Raw genomic sequence first — 23056 nt, 5'->3', positions numbered from 1 at the left:
GTCGAAAGTGATGCCTCTTATTTGCTTCGACGTGGAGCGGAATAGGTAAAAATCGGTTGGCGCCATGTCTGGTTATAACTGCGGGTGCTAAATGACTCCCCATTTAAGCTTTTGGTGTGCTTTATTGCCGACTTGTGTAACATGCGGCCTCGCGTTGTCGTGGAGCAAAATGACTTTGCCTTGTCGATTATGTCTTTTCAGTCGAACAAGGAGGGATTCATGCGATGCAGCTGCGCATAACATCAATTTACAGCTCCTTGTTGGGCGTTTTTCGAGCATATCTCAATGCTCGAAACGCAGAGCATGGGTTTTTTAGATGGAAATACTGCTTGACTGCCATTTGTATTCATATTCATAGTAAAGTATAAGATCGTCTGTCGTTGTCGCAGGCCGGACGCGTGGTGGGTGTCGGCGGCGCTGCGCACCATCCGCGCCGTGGTGCTGGTGTTCGACGTGCTCACCTTCCCGCTGCACCTGCTCGTGCAGCGGCCATGGAGGAAACGCGCCCAGTCGCGCCGCATCAAGGTAAACTAAAGGGTTTAATTCTACAAGTGCTCAAAGAACGCTACTTAGAAAGAAAACTACGTCTTTGATTATTGATCTTGACATTTTATAACTTAAGGGCACATTTTACCAATTCTATACCAAAAAAAGACCAGCTTTCAGCCAGAACTGAAGTAGATCCAAAATCTTCTGCACTAGAGAAATCGTTACAAAATGTCAGTATCCAGCAACAAGACATCAACCGTTATAAATTATCAAATAACACTATTCCAGGCGCGCATTATAGAGTCTAACGCGGACAGCATCACAGTGCGCTCGATCTCCGCGCCGTGCGACCTGCACCTGCGGCTGGTGCGCGACGGCGTCAACAGCATGGAGTCCATGCTGCGTGCTGCGGCCGCGCGCTGGCAGGAGCGGCGCTGTCTCGGCACGCGCACGGTGCTCAGTGAGGAGGACGAGCCGCAGCCAAATGGACGCGTCTTCAAAAAGGTACCCAGCTTTGATGATCCCGCCCACCTCATATGGTCTAGATCATGAGGAGATACTTGCAACGGTTCGCTAAAGAGCTTCCTACAGGGAAGATGAAGCTTAGATTTAACCCACCTTCGATGACCCGGTCGTCGCGTCAAACGCGTTCTTGGGTGCGCATATTGGCCGGATCGTAGAAGGGCTGACTTGACTTGCTCATGATGTATTTCCCTGGCTGTCTTTTTGACTTCCTATGAGTTTTCACTTGTGATCCTTCCCCTTCTTCATAATGGTAGGCGTGGAAAATGACATCATCCTAATGTTCCCATGTTCTTACTGTTTTAAGATAATACAAATTGTCTTCAGCACAACCTTAGAAGTAGCTTTTTAGTTTACATAAACCTTGGTTATGAATTCTACACGAGACTACTAGGCAGCTTCTAACATGACTCGTTTGGCAGTTAAAAGACTGATGATACGATGAGTAGATTAAAAGTTTAATGGTTTAATTTAAAAAAAGGCTTAATGTTTGATTCTGTAATGACTATGTTACATGTATTCTCATGTTAACAAATGACCGGAACGAACGGCTTAAGTATGACAAAAGCTGCCAGGGGTGTATAAAACCACCAACATTCCAGTTCCAGCCCGACCTCGTGATCCGAAGTTACAGAATGACTTGGTCAGTGATTTGATCATGTATAAACGAATAGGGTGTGTGGTGTTGCAGTACCGCATGGGCGAGTACGTGTGGCGCTCGTACACGGACGTGGAGCGCGAGGCGCGGCAGTTCGGCGCCGGGCTGCGCGCGCTGGGCGCCGCGCCGCGCCGCAACGTCGTCATGTTCGCCGAGACGCGCGCCGAGTGGATGCTGGCGGCGCACGGCTGCTTCACGCAGAGCGTGCCCGGTGAGACGACTTTTTTTTTATAATTTAGCCCTTGACTGCAATCTCACCTGATGGTAGGTAAGTGATGATGCAGACTAAGATGGAAGCGGGCTAACTTGTTAGGGGGAGGATGAAAATTCGGTTTCTATGCGGCATCGCACCGGAACGCTAAATCATTTGGCGATACGTCTTTGCCGGTAGAGTGGTAATTAGCCACGGTCAAAGCTTCCCACCAGCCAGACCTGGACCAATTAAGAAAACCTCAATCGGCCCAGCCGGGGATCGAACCCTGGCGCCACGGAGACTGTCAAAAACACCACAGAGGATTGTCGACATATAACATCGGATTCTGAAATATCGCACGGACGATAAAGAGATATGTTGGTTTTCGTCGTCGACAATATGTCGTTAATTCGAGATATTATGTCTTTGACGTACTGGCTGAGTCTGTTGCGGCCTCTTTTTAAAGTCTACCATTACACCATTCATCACCATTATTTAGCACGTTCTTTGCTAGATATACGCCTCTTGTAATTCCAAACTCTTAGGTCCTTGATCCGCCTCCATACTGCGCAACTCATTTGATGGAATCCCCAGGATCCCCCGATCCTAGATGCCCCAAGTGAATGGAAGTCATGAAAAGTGTCGTAGGGAGCTGCTGGTTACAAGTAGTGCAAGACCGGTGTATTTGACAATGAGTACTAGCCACTGAATCTAACCATCCATTTTCAAATGTTGACATTTGATTCATTTTCATAAATAGGGTTAGACTTTATCACATTAACGAGGGTTGTATTCTGCATATATGTCACAGTTTGACAAGTAGTTGTGTGTCTCTTATCATAAGCTGAAGTAGTTGACAGTAGTGATCTGTTCCAGTGGTGACGATCTACGCCACGCTGGGGGACGAGGCGATCGCGCACGGCATCAACGAGACCGAAGTCTCCACCGTCATCACGACGCACGAGCTGCTGCCCAAGTTCAAGAAGATCCTGGCGCGGACGCCCCGCGTGGACACCATCATCTTCATGGAAGACCAGCTCAAGGAGACGCCGAGGGACGGCTTCAAGGAGGGCATCCGGATCGTGGCTTACAAGGAAGTGCTGGAATTGGGGAAACAATCCAAGATTGGTGAGTGAAGTTTATAATTTCAGTTGTCGAATGATATTTTGTTGGCTAACTGCTGGTTGACGTTAAATCGATGTCAACAAGCATTTTTAGTATTGCGTATAGCCCATTGTTAACAAAAATACCAATGTCAAACACACTGGTTAGTATATTTGAACAGTAAACAATAAATTAATAGTGAATACGAAATCACTTCACTTAACAATGACTAACAATAGGTGAATGTCGTGTTTATATCCACTAAAGTTAATCAAAGTTAGAGAATATGCCAGCTGGAGATACTGAATTTACTTTAGTTATAGTTACAACACCTTTACAGGGTTACATTGTAATAATTATTTAGTGACATGTGTTAAATATTATAATGGAAATGTAACTGGAATAAATAAATGAATTTATTTATTCCAGTTTAATTGGCCATTTAACACGATGATAATGAAGCTATGTCGTTCGCAGAGGGCGTGCCGCCGGCGCCGAGCGACACGGCCATAGTGATGTACACGTCGGGCTCCACCGGCGTGCCGAAGGGCGTGATCCTGTCGCACCGCAACATGGTGGCCACGCTCAAGGCCTTCGCCGACGCCATGCCCATCTGCGAGGGCGACGTGCTCATGGGCTTCCTGCCGCTGGCGCACGTGTTCGAGCTGCTGGCCGAGAGCCTCTGCCTCATCGGGGGTCAGTACTGGCTGTGCAGCACTAGCGGACGCTACCCTACACCTCAATAATCCTGTCGCAAAATCCATTCTTAGCGGATGTTTATTGTCTACTAACCATAATCTTAGTTTCTGCCAAATTTCTTTTTTTTTTTTTAATTTATTTAGTACCAATATTAGTCACACACAAAAGTAAAATTTCATCTTTGTACGACCAGCGGTTTTGAGATGTTGTCATGAGAAACATTTTGCTTTTATTCTACCTACAGCAAGGAGAGCAATTTTGTGAATGTTTTACCAACTTCACATATCAAGTCAATACCTCTGCCTACCCTGTCAAAAAATCTAGTATCCTCGGGAATTGTAAAAACCATTCGCGAATTTTACGCGAATAAAGTCGCTGGCGCCCGTTAAAAGCGAAAGTCTACTCGAAATATCGAAAACTCGAGATAGTTTGTAGTTGGAAGACTATAGAACGGATTTTGCGACAGGGTCGGATTAAGGAGGTCTAAGGATGGACGAAGGCGTGGGCGTTTGCTAATCTCTTATAAAGTTAAAAAAAACTACCAAATAAATATGTTTGCAAGTGTTAGATGTATGTTGATGTTGCAGGCGTCCCGATCGGCTACTCCACTCCGCTGACCATGTTGGACTCGTCCAGCAAGATCATGAAGGGCACGATGGGCGACGCCACCATACTGAGGCCCACCTGCATCACCACTGTGCCGGTGAGTTACTGTGTTAGTCAATCTATTCCGGGAAGTCCGATTGACTTTGGGTGTAGTGGTAAGAGGACAGACTGTTTGTGTCTATAAATAAAAGGCATTAATATTATTAACTCATTTACATTTTTTTATGCTCATTAACATTTTTTATAAGCAGGTAGCTGACGCCGTGCGGTTTCACTCGCTATATATTATACCCGTAGGAATACGGGAATAACATCTAATACTATGTTAGAAAGTAATGTTTCAAGAGTTTATATTTTATAACTATGTATTGCATTGCGTCTACATATTGATGAAATAAATTTTAATATAACGCTTCTTTGCTTCAATAACGTGATATCTCTAAAAACACTATTTTACTAGAGGCTATTGTTTTAACTTCAAAAAAATTATCGCGTCCAAACAAATGTGTTTTTCAAGTAAATAATATTGTATTAATTATATATTTCACTTCACAAAACACATAATTTTTGATACCAAATTTTTTCAAGGTAAAATGCCGAGCGATATTTCTCAAAATATAACATTTTGTTCATGTAAAGTTTCGCCTTGCAGTTGATAATGGACCGTATCAGCAAGGGCATAACGGACAAAGTGTCTCGCAGCGGGCCCTTCGCCAGCGCCTTCTTCAAGTGGGCCTACGCCTACAAGCAGGGCTGGATGCGGCGCGGCTACGACACGCCCGTGCTCAACCGCGTGGTGGGTCTACACTCTATAGCCAGGGCCTGCAGCCAAATTACTCATCAATTCTCTTTCTACAAACGCTGATGCTTCGAAAACTATGTTTTAATGACAAATCCGAATGTCATCCCCATATATTTTTATGCGTTTGTAAAAAGACAATTGATGTGTAAGTAGATAAATAGAATAGAAAAAATAAATGAAATTAGACACTAATTAACATAAGATAAGAATCAATGGACAAGTTCAAAACGAATTTCATAGATCAAATCCAGGACTTTCTACATAAAGGCCAGGTCAAGAGCACCCTAAACTGACGAACTTGTATCAAAGGAACCGGAATAAGAATGGAAGAACTAAGGAAAATATGAGCTAGGACTAGGACCGTAGCAAGTGTAAGGAAGTGGTCTCTGCTTGCCTCAATACCTAGATACGACTGAAGGCTGTGGTTTTTGGAAGTTCCTACAAAAGATCTATGTCCAGCAGTGGACACCTGTTGGCTGATGTATGATATTAATGTAGATTTGTTGATTAGTGACTGTTATGGTGTGCACCAGGTGTTCAAGAAGGTGCGCGCGCTGCTGGGCGGGCGCGTGCGGCTCATGATCTCGGGCGGCGCGCCGCTGGCGCCCGACACGCACACGCAGGTGCGCCTGTGCCTGTGCTGCGACGTGGTGGCGGGCTACGGCCTCACCGAGACCACCTCCTGCGCCACCGTCATGGACCCGCTGGACAGGTACACTCCAGTGCTTGCTACGACGACCTCCGTGGCGTAGTGGTATGCGCGGTGGATTTACAAGACGGAGGTCCTGGGTTCGATCCCGGCTGGGCCGATTGAGGTTTTCTTAATTGGTCCAGGTCTGGCTGGTGGGAGACTTAGGCCGTGGCTAGTTACCACCCTACCGACAAAGACGTACCGCGATTTAGCGTTCCGGTACGATGTCGTGTAGAAACCGAAAGGGAGTGTGGATTTTCATCCTCCTCCTAACAAGTTAGCCCGTTTCCATCTTAGACTGCATCATCGCTTACCATCAGGTGAGATTGTAGTCAAGGGCTAACTTGTAAAGAATAAAAAAAAAACTTGGTACACTGAGATTTGCCGCCTAATGAAATTAACTGGTATTTGCTATATAATATTTGTTTGTTTTATATGATAATATCATGCAGGCAGTCATTGCGACATGTCTATCAGTCAATAACGTCGAGTGTCTCCGCAGGTCGACGGGGCGCGTGGGCGCGCCCGCCACGGGCACGGACATCAAGCTGGTGAACTGGGTGGAGGGCAACTACCGCGTCAACAACAAGCCCTACCCGCAGGTACTATAATTGTCAGACTATTGATGAATCACCACAGGCCAGGCCGACCTCCATTACCAGATGTTCATGATGGACGACCGGGACAGATGACTTATAGAGCTCACACTGGTGACACTGCCCTACTCACGCGAATATTTGATCTTTTCTCGGCAGGAGAGTAACGTGGCCACAAAAGTTGTCTCACTCTCTCCTCGGCACAATGAGTGTAAGCTGTAGCGAGTGTCGGTCCGCAGGGCGAGGTGGTGATAGGCGGCGACAGCGTGGCGGAGGGCTACTACAAGAACCCGGACAAGACGCGCGAGGAGTTCGTGGACCTGGCGGGCCGGCGCTGGTTCCGCTCCGGCGACATCGCCGAGCTGCATCACGACGGCTGCATCAAGATCATCGGTGAGGCTCGACAGTACCCCTCGTATATGTTACTAACCCTCAAACCCCCTCAATCCGACCCTGATGCAAATTCGTTCTTAAAAGACGTTTATGGCGACTAACTACTTTCCTGTTAAATTTCGTCTTGGTACGTCAAGTGGTTTTCCAAATGTCGTGATGAGCTGCCGCTTTCACTATAAACTGTCAGGCATCGCAGTATTCTACACCGCTACGTTGTAGATAACCCCTGGACGCACACTAAGCGGTGTGGTTCATCATTCCTTAAACGCACTACAAAAATTTGAAATGTCCTTCCAGGTTCTATTCCCTACTACCGTGTATCTTTAAATCAAAAGTGAATTGGCATCATTTACGCGTTTCACCATATACTGTATCATTGCTTACCATCAGGCGTGATTCCACTCAAACGTTTGCATTTTTCTTGCTGTGTAAAGCCGTCCATATTTCTTGTGTAATTTTTTATGGGTTACTTAGCATAGGCGGGGAGAGTGACTTGAGTGGAAAAGCAGAGTGTTGGTAACTGTCAAGGGCGCCCTTAACCCTACACACAACGTTCACAAGTACGTGATTCCATTCAAGGTCTCTGCCATTTTAGGGTCTTATTTTGGTTACAGTTTGATTTGTTAATTAAATTGTCCTGACAAATGTTGAGACCCTTTGTTCCACATTGGTTTTCTTATTTTTGTAATCCACTTCTGAGTCTGCTAAAAATACGCTATACTTAACCCCGTATTCCTACGGGACAGGGAACCACGCGGATGAAACCGCGCGGCTTCTGCTAGTATTTTAATAATAATAATTGTGTGTCGCAGACCGCAAGAAGGACCTGGTGAAGCTGCAGGCCGGCGAGTACGTGTCGCTGGGCAAGGTGGAGGCCGAGCTGAAGACGTGCCCCATCGTGGAGAACATCTGCGTGTACGGCGACAGCTCCAAGACCTACACCGTGGCGCTGCTGGTGCCCAACCCGCGCCACCTGGCCGAGCTGGCGGCGCGCGTCGGCCGGCCGCCCGCCGACTTTGACGAGCTGTGCCAGGACAGTGTCGTGGAGAAGGCCGTCGTCAAGGAGCTGGCCGAGCACGCGCGCAAATGTGAGTGCCGAGTGTTGCAGCACAGGAGCCCCGGGCGCTGCTGGTGCCCGACTCGCACCACCTGGCCGAGCTGGCGGCTGGCTTTTATTGCTCCACTGTTTAAATGGATAGTTAAGCCACATATTTTAGAATCTAATAATGTTATTTGTGGCATTACTTGAAAATAAAGATCTTTCTTTCTTTCAAAGAAATGAATTTTGTATTTATGAATTGTATGACGCAGGTGGGCTGGAGAAATTCGAGGTGCCGGCGGCGGTGAAGCTGTGCACGGAGGTGTGGTCGCCCGACATGGGGCTGGTCACGGCCGCCTTCAAGATCAAGCGCAAGGACATCCAGGAGCGGTACAAGGAGGACATCAAGCGCATGTACGCCTCGTGATCTGACCTCCCCCCCACCACCACCACCACCGCGCGCCTCCGTGAGGTCGCGCCCTAAAAAATATTTTTTTTTTTGGGTAGATTAAAAAAGTTGCGAACGTGTTAGTGTAGGCCGAGTCACGTAAAAAGAGCATCTTCTTTATAATAATTTTTTATTGTTTGTTTTAGGTTGTGATGAGCAATTATGTGGCGTTTTCAGTGCACTTGTAGAGATAGTTGAATTGCCAAAATCAATTTAACGTATTAAATTTGGTGAATAGTGATAGGTATTTTTTAAATTATTAATTTATTTATTGGAAACTAGTATACCTCAATAATATTCATAAATTTGGAAAACGGTGTTTTTGAAACGTCATTACATCTGTAATTAAAATTGTAGCGTTTTTTGTAATGAGTGTGGGGTGAGAATGTTATTTAACTTGATTTTTTAAATTAAGTTTGTATATTTTATTACTAAACTCTTCAAATTATATTTTTATCTATAAAAATACATTTAAAAAAATGTATGAGTTTACGGCACATTTCGTAAAATACTAACGATCTCGTAAATTAGTGTTGTCGTACAATGCACTGTTCGATGTACTCTTTTTACGTGACTTGATTTATACGCAGTGCGATTGAAACTTCATTGTTGCACTTGTGATCGTGAATAATTGTTTGCTTACGTAATGACATACGTATTTGCGTTAACAGTTAATTGTTTACATAAGTAAGTGTTTACTGGCAGTGAAGTTTCATTCGCATATGCAATTGTTTTGCATGTTACTCGTGTAGATAGATGTTTCTGTAAATTTTAGCTTCTCCGAACCAAACGTCGAGATTGTACTGAGTTTACACTTCGTTAGAGTTATTTGTATATTGAGCACATCACATTAATAGGAGATTGTATAATAAAGAAATTAATGAATATCCTGTCATGCCAACCTTTGAGAATTCCTAGATTTAATATTGAATATAGTCCGGTTCAAAATGGTGTGGAGTGAAATAATGGTTTTGAAATTTATTATTGTGAATTTGGGGAATGACAAAATAAAAACTAAACAGTAAAAAGTCTAATTATAGCGTAATTAATAAAAACTTTTAATTTTTATAATCAAGATTTATTTATACTATAAATCAAGTAGGTCTAGCTTAAAGGTTTTTTTTTGTTATGTTTTTCGTTTTAAAATTTCATAACCAGGTGTTTTTAAGATTTGAATAAAAAAATATTTCCCAACATACAGACAATTACTACTAAAGGAAAAAGCAGGTGTTAGATAGTTTCTCCACGTAATTTTGAACCTGATTATAACTAGCGGAACTTTAGTTTTAAATAATTGTTAGTTTGAAACTTAAAAATAAAATAATGAAAAATTTAAACATGATTTACTTTCGGTCCACAGTTTCTATTTGTTAAATTTTTGATAAGTCTTGTACATATTTATTTATGTTTATATTAAAATTTGTAGTCTGTATCATATTTTACGTGTAATTTTACGGGGTACATGACTAATATTACAAAAATCAAAAAAGACAAAATGCTTAATATTGAAAAAATACTAGCACTACATGGTTTACAGTAGACATCTTAACTTTACTTTACGTCTCCTTTTTTATAAATTGAAATGGATGTTTTTTAATCAATATTAATTTTTTAAAATATCTTGATTGAATAAAAATAAGGCAGATCACAAACACAGATATTTATATTGTGTGATTTTATATCTGATAATGCATTTTACGGCCTATACACCACGATAGTGTAAAATATGTTATAAAAAGTTAATAATTAATTTTTCAAGTCATGGACCCTTGTAACGTCGATAGATTGCTTATCTTGTCAGAAATTAGAATGAAATTATGATTAAATGAATATAAACTAATTAGATCTGATGTCGATCGGTCGTTCGAGCGACATTTTACTCGTTATGTATAAAATATAACGCTGTCTACTTGTTCGATTCAGTATGAACTGGTGTTGAAGCTGACCGCACATACACAGTGTCGCTAGTCGCTGAGTCTAGTCAATAATGCACGAAGCGATTATCTAGAACTTTTACAAAAAGGAGTCTTCATTCTCCAAATTTTAATTCGTTAAAATTTTAAAATGATTGTTTGTAAAATATTTAATGATTGTATCTACTACGTTTACGTAGAAATTGGAGATGAAATATTCCTTTTTGAACAATGTATTTCAATAGATCAGAACAACATCTGTCGCTCATGCATTTTTCCTTCAATTGATTTTTATCAGTTTGTTGCCTGGAATATACTGTGTTGCTTGCATTCGAGAAACTCTTCTTGTGTAATTTAACTTTAAGCAAGTAGCGCGAGCGACTTCCTACAAATGTGCGGGCACCCTTAATACACGTTAAGAAATTGCAATCGCAATGTTTTTATTATTATAATGATTATTCGTGGACATTTTTGTATAAAACTCGTTTAAATTATAAATGCAAATAGATATTATTTGTAGAATTGAATGTCACACTGTAGATAGGGACGGCAGCGGTGTTCGCGTTACGGAACGCTTGTTTGAGCCTTGAACGGATTTAACATTTTCATGTTTGTGATGTATATAATTGTAAAAGTTTAAGAAATATATAATTATACTGGAGGCTTATATGCCGTCTTGAAAAAACAAAGTGTGATATAAAGCTGAATATGGAAATAATCTTTCAATATTATTTAGTTTTACTATAGATATTTCAGTACTTTTCCATCTATTTAATTTTTTAGTATGAAAAGTACAGTAAAATATTTGATAATAAAATCTTAATAAGTGAGTACAACTTGTTATTTAAACCAATTACACCTAATTCTTTTTGAGACGACGTATAACTTATCCAGTTGTTAGAATTGTTTGGCTGAAATAAGGACTAAAAGTCAGTTCCGTAGCGCGAACATGAGAAACAAATTGGAACATTGTTTAGACTAAGTTATTGTTTTTAGTACTTAGAGGGAGGGGAGCCACTGTTGTAAACTATTCCGCAATTATGCTTTTATTATATTATAATGTTATATTGTATTTACGTGGCGATTCGCGCAATCGGTTAACCAAACTGTTTTAGTTCGTATCTATATTTGTCGTGTCTATGTATTCTCAACGTCTAAGCTCGCTGTTGCGTTCGTCGACGAATCGTATTTGTCATAATATTATTGGATTATTGGGCTATATTCAATTTAGACCCTCATCTCATTTTTTTTTGGAAATTTTAATTGATTGAACCGTTTGGTTCAATCAATTAAAATTAATTTAACAACTCTGTTATTAAAGTAAAAGATTTTACGGTAATGTTGATTAATCTAAGATGTTTGGAGAAATACTAATAATTTAACGCTATGACAATATCTTTTCAAAAATAAATTAAAGTCAACGCCGAAGTCGCAAGTTGAAATTGAAATCTTAAAATAAAAAACATTACAGATTTGTTTTAAATATTTGTTTAACGACACTTGACGTAACAGAATTTGAATTTCACTACAAATAAATTTATATTCATAGTTTTTATTCTTAGAATTGAAATTCTTTTTCATCGCACTTTATTAAACTAGATCGGTTTTCTGCTATAAAAAGTTCAATGTGACAAATACGAGTATGTTTGAGTTTGCCGACGGCTCAACGTTGACAGCGAGGTTGACGCTTATAGAATACGATAGAAAATTAGTTTTGTTGCGATGTGTTTAATGATGAGCGAGTGAGAGGAAGTTGTTATTTGTCTATAATCTAGCTACTGGGTGTTGTAATGCGACTGCGCTGTTTGTAGTACTACCATTTGCCTGTACTGCGGTAATTTTGACTTTAATTTAATATCTGTCTAGTGAGAAATGTAATAAAATTACACAAAGCTTTTGGTCTTGGATGGCGATAAATATCAGTATGAGAAAATTATACCGTCTTTAAGTTCAATAAATTAAATATAAGTAATCAAACATTGTATTCTGTACTCAAATTAACAAACAATCACTCTAACTCATAGTACAGGAGCTGGTGGCAATATATTCGCAGCGCAGTGACAGTCGACTGTCGTATGGCATTTAACTGGCGCTTGTCGCATTTGGCCGCGCATTTAAACCCCGATATTATCCGTTACATAGGTATATTGTAATATATTATAACTATCATGCAATCTTATACTGTGTCGGCGACTCCATTGCTGTTGTGTTGGACAGTAAACATTCACTGAGCTCTCAAAAATACGTTATGAATTTAAGATGTTTATTTTTTTAATTTGGTAAGGAGCTCAGTCTTAAGTACTTTTTATTTGATCAAATTGAAATCTATATCTAAATAAACTACTAAGTAATATGTATTTAAACTTAAGACTACTTGATTTCTTTTGTGAATGTAACAAGTGATTTTGAGCAAACCTTGCTATATGCTGTCCAGATACCTTATTTATAATTTGTTACTTTTTTATTGTAACAATATTTTACCAATAATACTTTCTTGATACAAATCTTTGTTGTTTTGACATGTATTCAAACATTTTTAAATTCCTGACATTCCATATGGGTAAAACGGTATCCATAATAAAAACCAATAACTCTTAGACTATAATAACGTTTCTATTTCTACATAACAGCAATGGACATCGCATTCGTAATATTAGATATTAATAAAATAAATCAAATAATATTTGCGTATTGGAGCTACTGTAACTAAAGGTCGCTTCAAACAATCGTCATTTTACGCTTCACGTACGCTTGTATGCTCGCGAACAGCAAATTATTTTATTTGTTTGACCATGACCAATGAGTTCACATCTTGTAGTTACTACGACTGCAGTTACTGTGGTCGCAGACAAGCGTAGGCCAGGCGTATGTCAGGCGTACAATGACGAATAGGAGTCGATCAGGCGCTGTCAGTAGACAAGAGTCACTCGATGTTAGCGTCATATTTTTCGATGTTAATACATTTTAAATCGAATACAATTTGAATGTTTCATAATTATCATAATTATTGTAAGTAGGAGACATTAATTGCTCAGTTTGTTTTGTGTTTGAAATTTTTAAAAATTTCAACTGATAAAAATAAACATTTTTGTATTATTTATTCAATAAATGTTAATAAAATCAGAATGACGTTTTTAATACTACCTGCGGTTTCATACTTTTTCATTTCAGCTGGCTACTCCAAAAAGTATTGTATTATTAACCAACATTAAAAAAAAGAGCTGAAATTACCAGAAAAGAAAATCTAACATTACCCAATTCTAAAACAACATAATATTACAACTACAAGTGAGGGCTGTAAATCTATAAAAAAGTAAATAACACGCTTGATACCCATATCATGTTGCATGCATTTCAAATAGCCTGTCCGCCATATTGGATTTAAGTCACGTAACTATTTTTTTTCGTATTCCTGACGAAAACCCTTTCATTTGATATCTATATCATGGGGGTGGATATCAAACAGCCAGTCTGCCATCTTGGATTTGTAATGACGTTTCTTAGCTAGTAATGTATTGTCATCAGAACTCAGAACGTGTGCAAAATTTCGTCCTAATGACCGGGAAGTGGGTCAATTTAAGATTCCAAGATTTTCTTACATACATATAAGTTAAGCTAATATAAGCGAGTTAAAATAGGTTTCACAAATAATACAAAATACTGTAAAATAAAATATTTTATTTAGGTAAATAAGAACACTTGTCATCCAGTGATCAAACCATGTCATATCGCTGCAAGTTAACTATTGCGCGGTTTAATAAACTACATACAATTCGAACCGAATAAATGACTATACCACTCTACGGTATACCTACATGCCCATAACTTTCAAAATAATCGGGCTAATAGGTAAGTGGCACGTCGATTCTCTTTCTACAAACGCTAACGTTACGAAAGCTAAAAAATGTATGAAATTGACGGATCGGATCGATAACTTGATCACGTGACCTATCTATAGCAAATGTCATTCTCATATTTTTTCTCATTATTCTCATAATTTTCGAAGCGTTAGCATTTGTAGAAAGAGACAGCCCCAGGTTATGATGCTAGATAGCAATGTTTTGAAATAATATAGTGTATACTGTGATAGTGCCTACTTTTACAACGGACAATGGATAAAAAAATACACTACTTCTAGACTCAATTTAGTTTAATACTTTCAAATTATGGGTTAGGTTTTGAATTACCTATTCTCGATAAGCGGGAGAGAGCTAGGGGAGGGGTGGTTACCTTCATCCCCTCCATCTCCATTTGCGGGAAATTCATGGGTTTTTACATTTCAATATTATATCACAATTTTTTAGGTTATAAACGATTTTGTGATGTTTGACTGGGAGAAAAATACCTAAAATTCGAAATTATGAAAAAAGTTGCACAATCCAGTGGCAAGTTGGGTATCATTGTAAGCAAGTATAACAACAAAACGTAGACCTTTGACTTATGTAATATCATAGATAAGAAAGCGTGAATACTAAGACGCCAATATGCGCCACGACAAATCACATGAAGAAAAAAGACACATCGGCGAGATCTCTTTCGTCCTATCGCAACGAGAGAAAGAGGGCAATATTTTCGATGCCGCCGCTATTGGTGGACAATATGTGTTTTTCTCTTCGCGAGATGTCGTTGACACATGCTAGGGCTTCACATGTTTAATATGATCTCGTTTGATAGAGAAATACCTACACTTAAACGGTGCATACGGCGATACAAACGCGGCGTTACCGATATTTCCCCGAAAGGCTAAACCAACGTCTAGTGCAATGTATGACATCTGAGAACGCGTCGATATGAACACGTTGCTACGAATTCGTGCGCTACATCTGGCTCTGTAGCCAACTTACACATACATTCTGTTTCTGTAAACTTCGGCGTCGAAAACTAAAAATAAAAATGGATATGACAAATTCCTTATCGATGTGTTACGTGATCAAGCTATCATATTCGATATGCCATTTTCATACATTTTTTAGTTTTCGAAGCGTTAGCGTTTGTAGAAAGAGATTTAATGTGTAAGTGTGTGTGGCTAGGCCCTCTGATCGTCATCGTGCACGTCGCCGCGGACGCGTTGGTGTGTCCTCAGCTTTAGTCTCGCGGTGGTGTGGGGTAGTGGAGGGGTCGCGTGCACTAGGTGGCCGCCATCTTGCACAGGTGTCGCAGTTGCATGATCTTGATGTCGTCGGTGCCGAACTTGACGAGCCCCTCCTGGTTCTCGATGGAGATGAGCTGCCCCACCGCCTCGCGGTCCTCGCCCGCTATCACCTGCCCACCAGAGAGGAATACATTGTAACATGATTAATATTACCAAAGGCATTCGACAATATACATATATAGTTAGATAATACAATATTTAATATTTTATTATTACTTGCTAATTGCTATCATCTCATAGATTTTGTATGCTACATAAATGAAAAAAATAAAAAAAAGGGAGTGTGCTTTACTTTTTGTGACCACACAACTAAAGCACTTTAGCTCTCAACGTCCGTTCGTTTCGCCCTATTACACTTTTCGTAACGCTTCCTCCCCAAGTCCAGCATGCAGAAAAAGTTTTACTTCAAACTGAATGGTACGAAATGTTACGAATGTTCAAGTACGTCACCTTGACGCGGTCGCCGCTCTGCGGCAGCACGGGCTCCAGCAGGTGCGCCGGCACCGTCACCACGCGGTCCTCGTGCGCCAGCAGCACGCTGCAGCTGGCGCCCGACACGCCGCGCAGCGCGCCCACCTGCCCGCGCAGCGCCGGCTCGGCGTCGGCGCGCACGCGCACCTCCAGCTCGGGCGCCGGCCAGTCGGCGTCCTCGTCGGCGCCGGGCGAGCGCGGCGAGTAGGGCGCCGGCGACGGCGAGCCCGAGTAGCCGGGGCTGGGCCGGTACGGGCTGTACGTGTGGTCCGAGCCGTACATGGTGCCCGGCGTCTGCGGCGTGAACGGGCCCTGCGCGTACGGCGCGTCGTAGGCGGGCGAGCCCAGCGCCAAATCGGGGTCGGGGCGCGGCGTGTGCGCCGCGGCGTCCCACGCGGGGTGCGCCGGCGTGCGCCCGCCGTCGTGCGCCGGCGTGCTGGCGCCGTAGTGCGGCGTGCGGCTGCCCGCCTCGTACACGGGCGTGGCCACGCCCTGCAGCGGCGTCTTGAAGCCCGCGTCGCGGTACGTGGGCGTGTGCGCGCCCGCGCGCGCCGTGGGCGTGCGCCCGTAGGCCGAGGCGCCGCCGCGCGCCGCGCCCGCGCCGCCCGCCGCCGCGATGTGGCCGCGGTCCACGGAGATGGTCTGGCACGCCGTGTGCAGCTCGATGCGCGCCGTGCTCACGTTGGCGTCGCGCACGATGCCCACGTTGCCCTTGTAGGGGCCGCCCGTGATCTTGATGGTCTGCCCGATGAAGTCGCGGTCGCGCGCCGCGGCGCCGCCCCGCGCGCCCCGCCCGCGGCCCCGCGCGCCGCCGCGCGCCGACGGGTGCGCGGGCGACTGGATGCGCGGCGACATGAAGCCCAGCGCCAGCCCGTTGGCGGCGGCGGCGTTCTTGGCGCCGCCTGCCAGCTGCAGGTGGCGCGTCTTGCACACGAATATGCCGCCGTTGTCCAGGTACATCCTCGACTGCAGGAAGGCGAAGTTCCGGTACAGGTGCTTGATCTCGCCCTCGCGGCCCGCGTGCGGCCCGTCGATCACCTTCACTATGTCCTTCTTCTGGATGGTGTTCTGCTCGGAGTCCAGCGCCATCGTGAAGCGGTTCTCGCGCCGCTTCTGCAGCGCTTGAGGCTTGCACTCGATGACCTTCCCCTGCATGCCGAGCACGTGGAAGTTCTCCTTCTCCAGGCGCACGATGACGCCGACCGTCTGCGGATCCAGCTGCACCATGTCGCCCCACTGGAACTGCCCCAGCGAGTCCACGCCGGTGGCCATGTCGGAGCACAGCTGCAGGTCCCGCGGCAGCACCTCCAGCTCGTGCATGGTGAGGTCGGACACCAGCACGACGCGGTGCGGCTCCACGCGCACGATGAGGCCGGTGTCGCCCTCGTACCGGCCCGCCAGCACCTTGACGTGGTCGCCTTGCTTGAAGTACTTTCGCAATTCGTTCGGTTTGAACACGAGCGCGTCCTTCAGCGCGTCGTGCTTCGGCATCACCGTGATCATGGAGCCGTCTATGGCGATGATCCTCGCCTGCAGGTTCGCCAGATCGCCGGAACAGACCTCGACGTTGTCTCCCATCGAGAAGGAGTGTAAACTCGTCGGGTCGTCCTTGGCGGGCGCGGCCAGCTCGATGTCGATCCCCTCGGGCTGCTCCTCGAACCTCTCCAACTCCGTCAGAGTGGGCTTCACTCCTTCGGCTAAAATGGCCGACATCGTAAAGTTTTTGTACAGGAAACCCTTTCTCGAGTATCTGTTACCCTCGAAAATTAAGAAGTCGCCGTCAGAAGTGACTTCCCCGCCGATGGCTCTGATCGCTTCAGGGTCGAAGGGTTTGGCCGCCGGCCTGCGCTTCTTTTTCCGTTTGGCGGCCTCGCTCTCGCTCTGGACGGTTCTCAAAGCCCCTCTCAGTCTCGTGTAATCGATTCTCGGTAACAACTTCAGATGCACTTGGTTTTGGGCCAAGTCCACGTAGTCGACTTGGGCGATGTCATCTTTGTAGAGACCCCTTTTTAATCTGACCCACTGCTTCGGTTTCAAGCCTGATTGTTCTTTGACGACCCTCAAAACGTCTGTCATTTCTTTAATAGGCACCATTTCTTGTTTCCAAATTCCCATTCTTAAATTCCCAACGTTCTCTATAATGCTCTTGACGTGTGTCTGTTTGTAGGCTTCGATGTAGATGTAGCCTTTCACTCCTTCCGGCGCTACTACGGATTTGATTTGAAAAGGTTGCTCAGAATTCTGGTAAGTGATGAACTTTCTCATAAGAAGCAGCACAGTGGCTTTCTCTTCTCCGATTCTGCACTTGACCATCCACAGATTGGGGTCTTTTATGCCTGGGAGGAGAGTCTGTTGGGTGATTTCATCCGACATTTCCTCCCCACCCTCTCCGAAATGCCTCAGTGCAGCAGATTCATCTGCATACTTATTTCTGAGGTACTCCTCAATCTCTTCTTCTTTCTGCGAGTCCCACAAGTTAGTACCTCTTCGGCGACCCTCAATTTCTCGCGCCGTAGGACCAATTTCATCAACCTCATTGCCCACAATACCCATCTCCTGGGCACCTTCTTCCCATTCGTCATCTTCGTCAACTTCATCATCAACCTTGATAAAAAGAAATAAAAGTATTAATGTATTGTTACTAGTTAGAAGTTAGAAACTCCAGCCAAAAAGAAACTTTTATCAAATTTTCAGTTTAATCTACATATACTAATATTACAAAGTACCAATACTAGGTACAGGCGTCTGCTTGTAGATACACAAAAATAAGCCAAATATTTTATCAATATAAATGATTGGAGTTTTAATAGATATTTGTCTACAATACAAGTATCTATAATTTTTTACTGTGTTTCAAACAAATGAACTTACCTCAGCTTCGTCAATAATAAAGCCTCCATAGCGGCTGTCTTTCTTGCGCTTCTTTCTTCTGCGTTCCTCTTCTTCATCTTCATCATACTCCTCAGAGTCCACTAGCTCTTCACCTTCTGGCTCCTGTTCGTCCTGTAGATTTTCTTTAATTTTAATTTACTATATTTATAAAGTAAACATAAAGTTCCAATATTCAATGTTCAATATAATTAACAAATTGTCTCTGTGCAATAAAATTACAATAATAAATGATGCCTGGTGGCCAATGCAACTTTAAGCAATGTGTTAAAAAACATTTACTTAGGTTACTACTATTGATGAGTTCCTTAACGTGCTTGGAGGCCATTGGATCAGCTTCCACCTTCACACAGGAAGTAAAACTATAAGAAATTGTAATTGTTATCAATTGTAAATTATAATACTGTATGACTTTTTCATTTCAAAAGAGCAACTATTGAGTTTCTTGCCTGTATCTTCTCAGCAGAACCTGCCTTCCGAACCTGTGGTAGAATCTTTACAAATAGTCAACTGACGTGTCAAAAGTGCTTGTAAATTGAGCCTACTTGAAATAAATGAATTTTGATTTGATTTGATTAAATGCTGAAAGTTTGTTAGCCCTTGCTCTATAAAAGTAAAGTAGTCTCTCCTATAGGAAAGACATGATGAGCTATGTGATGATAAATATAACCTACAACATGTTATAGAGAATGCACAAACTTGGCCATTTGTTGTGTTGATTTGGTGACGCTGTGGTAATTCTCGAAACATTTTCCATACTGACATTCAAGTCAGAGAGTCCTACAACAGGCTATGTGGAAAATTTTGGTTGCTTGTTTTTTGGTGTAGACACGAAGTCATTGCAACTATAGTCCACAACTTTAGGTTTTTTACACAACAATAATACTACTCAAAAAGGTTCTTTTAAGCGACACTTTTCGTTTCGATTCACATACATTTTATTTTTAATAATAAGCTTTACGGCTCTGGGTTCTAGCCCTTTTGAGTCCGGATTCACATACAACAAATTAATTATCACGGACCAATTATAGAAAGACCTGCCCCGCAAGACGTTACCTCTCTGTCAAACAACCAACGATCTAACGCGTTATCGATTGTATCGATGTTTCATTGTTGTAATCGGTTTCGTCGTCTAAAAAGCTCCCTAATAATTCCGGTTTGTGTAGTAAGTAGTCAGTCAGTCAATGGCATGAAAAACGGTCAACAACTTCTAATTCACTAAAAGATGACGTGACGTTTAATTTGAAAATATTTCTATTTTATTTTTGTTATTCTTTACATGGTAGCCCTTGATTTCAGTCTCACTCAGTAACTGATGTTCAGTCAGTAACTGATGATGCAATCTAAGATCGAAGCAGGCTAACTTGTTAGGAGGAGGATGAAAATCCACACCCCTTTCAGTTTCTACACGACATCGTACCGGAACGCTAAATCGCTTGTCGGTACGCCTTCGCGGTCGAAGCCTTCTACCAGCCAGACCTGAATCAATTAAGAAAACCTTAATCGGCCCAGCCGGGAATCCAACCCAGGACCTCCGTCTTGTAAATCCACCGCGCATACCACTGCGCCACGGAGGTCGTCAAAAACATAATTATAATTAAAAATAAATTAAAACAATATATAAAAGAAAAATCGATTCTATTCTTCTAACGAACGAACGAACAGCAAAACATTGATCCATTAATTGAATATTCTGTGTACAGATTATAATTATTATTTATTCTTGTTAAATTTTATTGATGTGTGAGTTTACCTCGTCCCCCTCTAAAAACGACAGACAATTTTGTTGCTGCATTTGGGTGCGATGCATTTCCATGTCTAATTCCTCTATGTTAATTAAATAGAGTTTGCAGAAACACAACACAAACGACATAAAAAGAACCTTAAATACCCCAAGCAGACATGAGTCACAAACCATTTTGAAAAACAAAGATTGAGTTTTATGGGTATTAATATGCATTTATAAAATTAAATAAGAGCTTTAATTAATTTTATAAATCGTATTATCGTATTATCATATCAAAAGAAGAAAGATTCAAATGATGTTTTCTTTTATTATAATGTGAATAAAATATTTCATTTATTGCAGAATTACCTTAAACTATGATTAATGTTTTGATTTTGTATTAAGTGAAAGAAGATTTGAGATTTGACAGTTCACACTTCACAGCACAGAACACTACTTTATTTTTTGTCTGTGACTAATACTTCTACTTCACAGTATTCGTTAACTAAATCCAGTTTGTTGTGCGTATTTTCTTCCCTTATAATTTTTGTTATTTCATTTTGTTCTCGTTTCGTTGTTATTGTTTATTATTGTTATTTGTTGTTCGTTTACTGTTTTTAATTTTATTTAGTTTAGTACGAAATTAAATTAGCACTTTAAATCTTAATATTTTACAAATAGAGGCCTAAATTGAAAAGTAGTGTCCTAACAAACTCATCAAATTCTACATAAAAACGTATATCTAACAATAACCCACACTACGAGAAAACGAGTAAAAACTACTTGTCAAGTTTTTAATTGACGCCTATAATCGCGTACATAATTTTCATAGTCAAGCTACAGTTTTCTATTAGTAATTGAGTTACAGATAGAAGGACAGACGGACGTACGTATGGGTATCTTCAAGTCAAGAGTGAATAGGCATCTTCTAGGCAAGCGCGTTCTACCAAAGGCTGCCTCATAGCTTACAATCTAGCGTACAGCTAAGCGGTGCTTGCTTATACATAATAAAAAAACAAAACTATAAGGGTTCTTTATTGACCACGGAACCCTAAATATAAGTGAAACATTATCTGTTCGATAAATAACAGTTTATAGGAATATAAAATATAAAAAAAATTGTCTATCAAAGGAAGTTTTATTTCATGACAATATTCGTGAAAAATGCTTTAGTAAAATGTTGAGCACCCCTGAATCATATGTTTTTGTTTATTTACATTGTTTAAAATACCTACCCGATCTGACTATAGATATCAAGCATCACAACCTTATTGTCATGTAGCAGTGACCTGACACTGCAACAATTTGCACAGTTAGTGCACTCTAATGAATACAATATAAGAGAGAAGGAAATACCTCAACTTCTTCATCCCCGGAGGCTTCCTTTGCTTCGTCATCCTTCCCATTGGTGCGACTGGCGTCAGATGCAACAGACTGGCTCCTGATCACAACCAATTGCAATATAGGTACAACTAATGTAACAATTAAAGTTATCTTATTATATTCAAATTAAATTATAACATGACAATTATCTGGGATGATATTCAATGACTATTGCCACAGGACTCAGATGGCATGATGGCCTTTAATTAGAATTCATATAATTTTATATTCACTTACAATACCAAAACCACTATGATTTTAAGATACTAATTAGTTCATACCTTGAACGAGATCGCGACCGAGATTTCGATGGAGATCGCGATCGCGATCGAGATGGGGACCGTGACCTAGAGGGTGACTTTGAGGGGCTTCGGCTCCGGCTGCCGCGACTACCAGACTGCGAACGGGACCGAGAACGGGAGCCCGACCTGACCGAGCGGTTCGATCGGTTCGAGCGGTTCGAACCAGCGCTTCGTCTCGAGCGATTCGATGCAACACTGCCAGCGTCAGAGCCGCTGCCGGAATACACGCTGCCCTCTGAATCGGACATGATCAATTCACTGCAATTTAGATATCATAAGTGTTTATTACAGAAGCATTAATATTTAAAAACTAATTAATATTTTCAGCGAAATCCGCTTTACGTCGATATCAGCAAACGTGACAAATAGTGTTGTGCACAAGGTGTTTTCTTTTTTATGACTTGACTTGACAACTTGAAAATTTGAAATTAAAATTAAATCCGATTGGAGCTCGATATAAAATCGAATTAGTACGAATTTCAAAATGAATTTAATAGGACGAACTATTTTTTTAATAATAAAGTTAGTTCCTTCTTTTATTCAAATGTTAATTGATTTTAGTAAAACGTCGAGTAAAAATAATTTAAAATTGTCAGTTTAATTTGCAGCCTGCTGCCTGGGTCGAAATGACCTATAAAAATAGAACGTGGCTAGTTGCCGCCCTACTAAAACTTATAAATATGCACTCGTCATCCTCACACACTAACAGGGTCACAAGCAATGACATTTTATACTACATGTCTACATGTTACATGTCACCGCAAAATTTAGCTGAATTTAGCTACTCCACTAAGTGCACGCATGCACAATTTTGTGTTAAATTCCATTCTATATTTAAGTAGGTACATACAGTTATTAAAGTTCCTAAACACACAACTCGACATTGTAATTTGTATCTGTATATTTAGGTATTAATTGTTATAATAACTTTCGTTGTTCTCAATAAAATGTGGTTAATCAGCCGCTTTTGTTTGCCTCAG

The 23056-nt window shown here is 41.7% G+C and overlaps 2 protein-coding genes across 4 annotated transcripts in view; one reads left to right on the top strand and one right to left on the bottom strand.

Annotated features, from left to right (window-relative positions):
* The window catches only part of LOC112050886 (long-chain-fatty-acid--CoA ligase 4), a 48899-nt gene extending 35620 nt beyond the window's left edge, over positions 1 to 13279 (top strand). For all 3 annotated transcript variants that reach the window (XM_024089288.2, XM_024089287.2, XM_024089289.2), the window contains 12 exons: positions 390 to 525; positions 778 to 993; positions 1703 to 1880; positions 2739 to 2990; positions 3444 to 3662; positions 4253 to 4368; positions 4924 to 5067; positions 5607 to 5785; positions 6267 to 6366; positions 6600 to 6753; positions 7566 to 7841; positions 8065 to 13279. In XM_024089288.2, coding sequence (XP_023945056.2) covers positions 390 to 525; positions 778 to 993; positions 1703 to 1880; positions 2739 to 2990; positions 3444 to 3662; positions 4253 to 4368; positions 4924 to 5067; positions 5607 to 5785; positions 6267 to 6366; positions 6600 to 6753; positions 7566 to 7841; positions 8065 to 8219 — 2125 coding nt within the window. In that variant the 3' untranslated portion in view covers positions 8220 to 13279. The remainder of the gene's footprint in view (positions 1 to 389; positions 526 to 777; positions 994 to 1702; positions 1881 to 2738; positions 2991 to 3443; positions 3663 to 4252; positions 4369 to 4923; positions 5068 to 5606; positions 5786 to 6266; positions 6367 to 6599; positions 6754 to 7565; positions 7842 to 8064) is intronic.
* A 535-nt stretch (positions 13280 to 13814) lies between these two features.
* On the bottom strand, positions 13815 to 22679 carry LOC112050876 (transcription elongation factor SPT5). The gene is made up of 5 exons (XM_024089263.2): positions 22056 to 22679; positions 21748 to 21832; positions 18648 to 18779; positions 15756 to 18380; positions 13815 to 15415 (listed from the first exon to the last, which is right to left on the bottom strand). Exons 1-5 carry the CDS (start codon positions 22322 to 22324, stop codon positions 15281 to 15283), a joined length of 3246 nt encoding a protein of 1081 aa, XP_023945031.2. The 5' UTR covers positions 22325 to 22679; the 3' UTR covers positions 13815 to 15280.
* Between the last annotated feature and the right edge of the window lie 377 nt (positions 22680 to 23056).

This window comes from Bicyclus anynana, chromosome 3 (genome assembly GCF_947172395.1).
Source record: "Bicyclus anynana chromosome 3, ilBicAnyn1.1, whole genome shotgun sequence".
Lineage (NCBI taxonomy): Eukaryota > Metazoa > Arthropoda > Insecta > Lepidoptera > Nymphalidae > Bicyclus > Bicyclus anynana.
The sequence above is the reverse complement of the archived record's forward strand: the minus strand, read 5'-3'. Positions and strand labels throughout refer to the sequence as shown.

Coding starts and splice junctions, on each gene's coding strand:
- LOC112050876 (XM_024089263.2), bottom strand. CDS start 22,324: ATGTCCGATTCAGAGGGCAGCGTGTATTCCGGCAGCGGCTCTGACGCT. Junction 21,833..22,055: donor CGGTCGCGATCTCGTTCAAG/GTATGAACTAAT, acceptor GGTTGTGATCAG/GAGCCAGTCTGTTGCATCTG. Junction 18,381..18,647: donor TTATTATTGACGAAGCTGAG/GTAAGTTCATTT, acceptor CTTTTTATCAAG/GTTGATGATGAAGTTGACGA.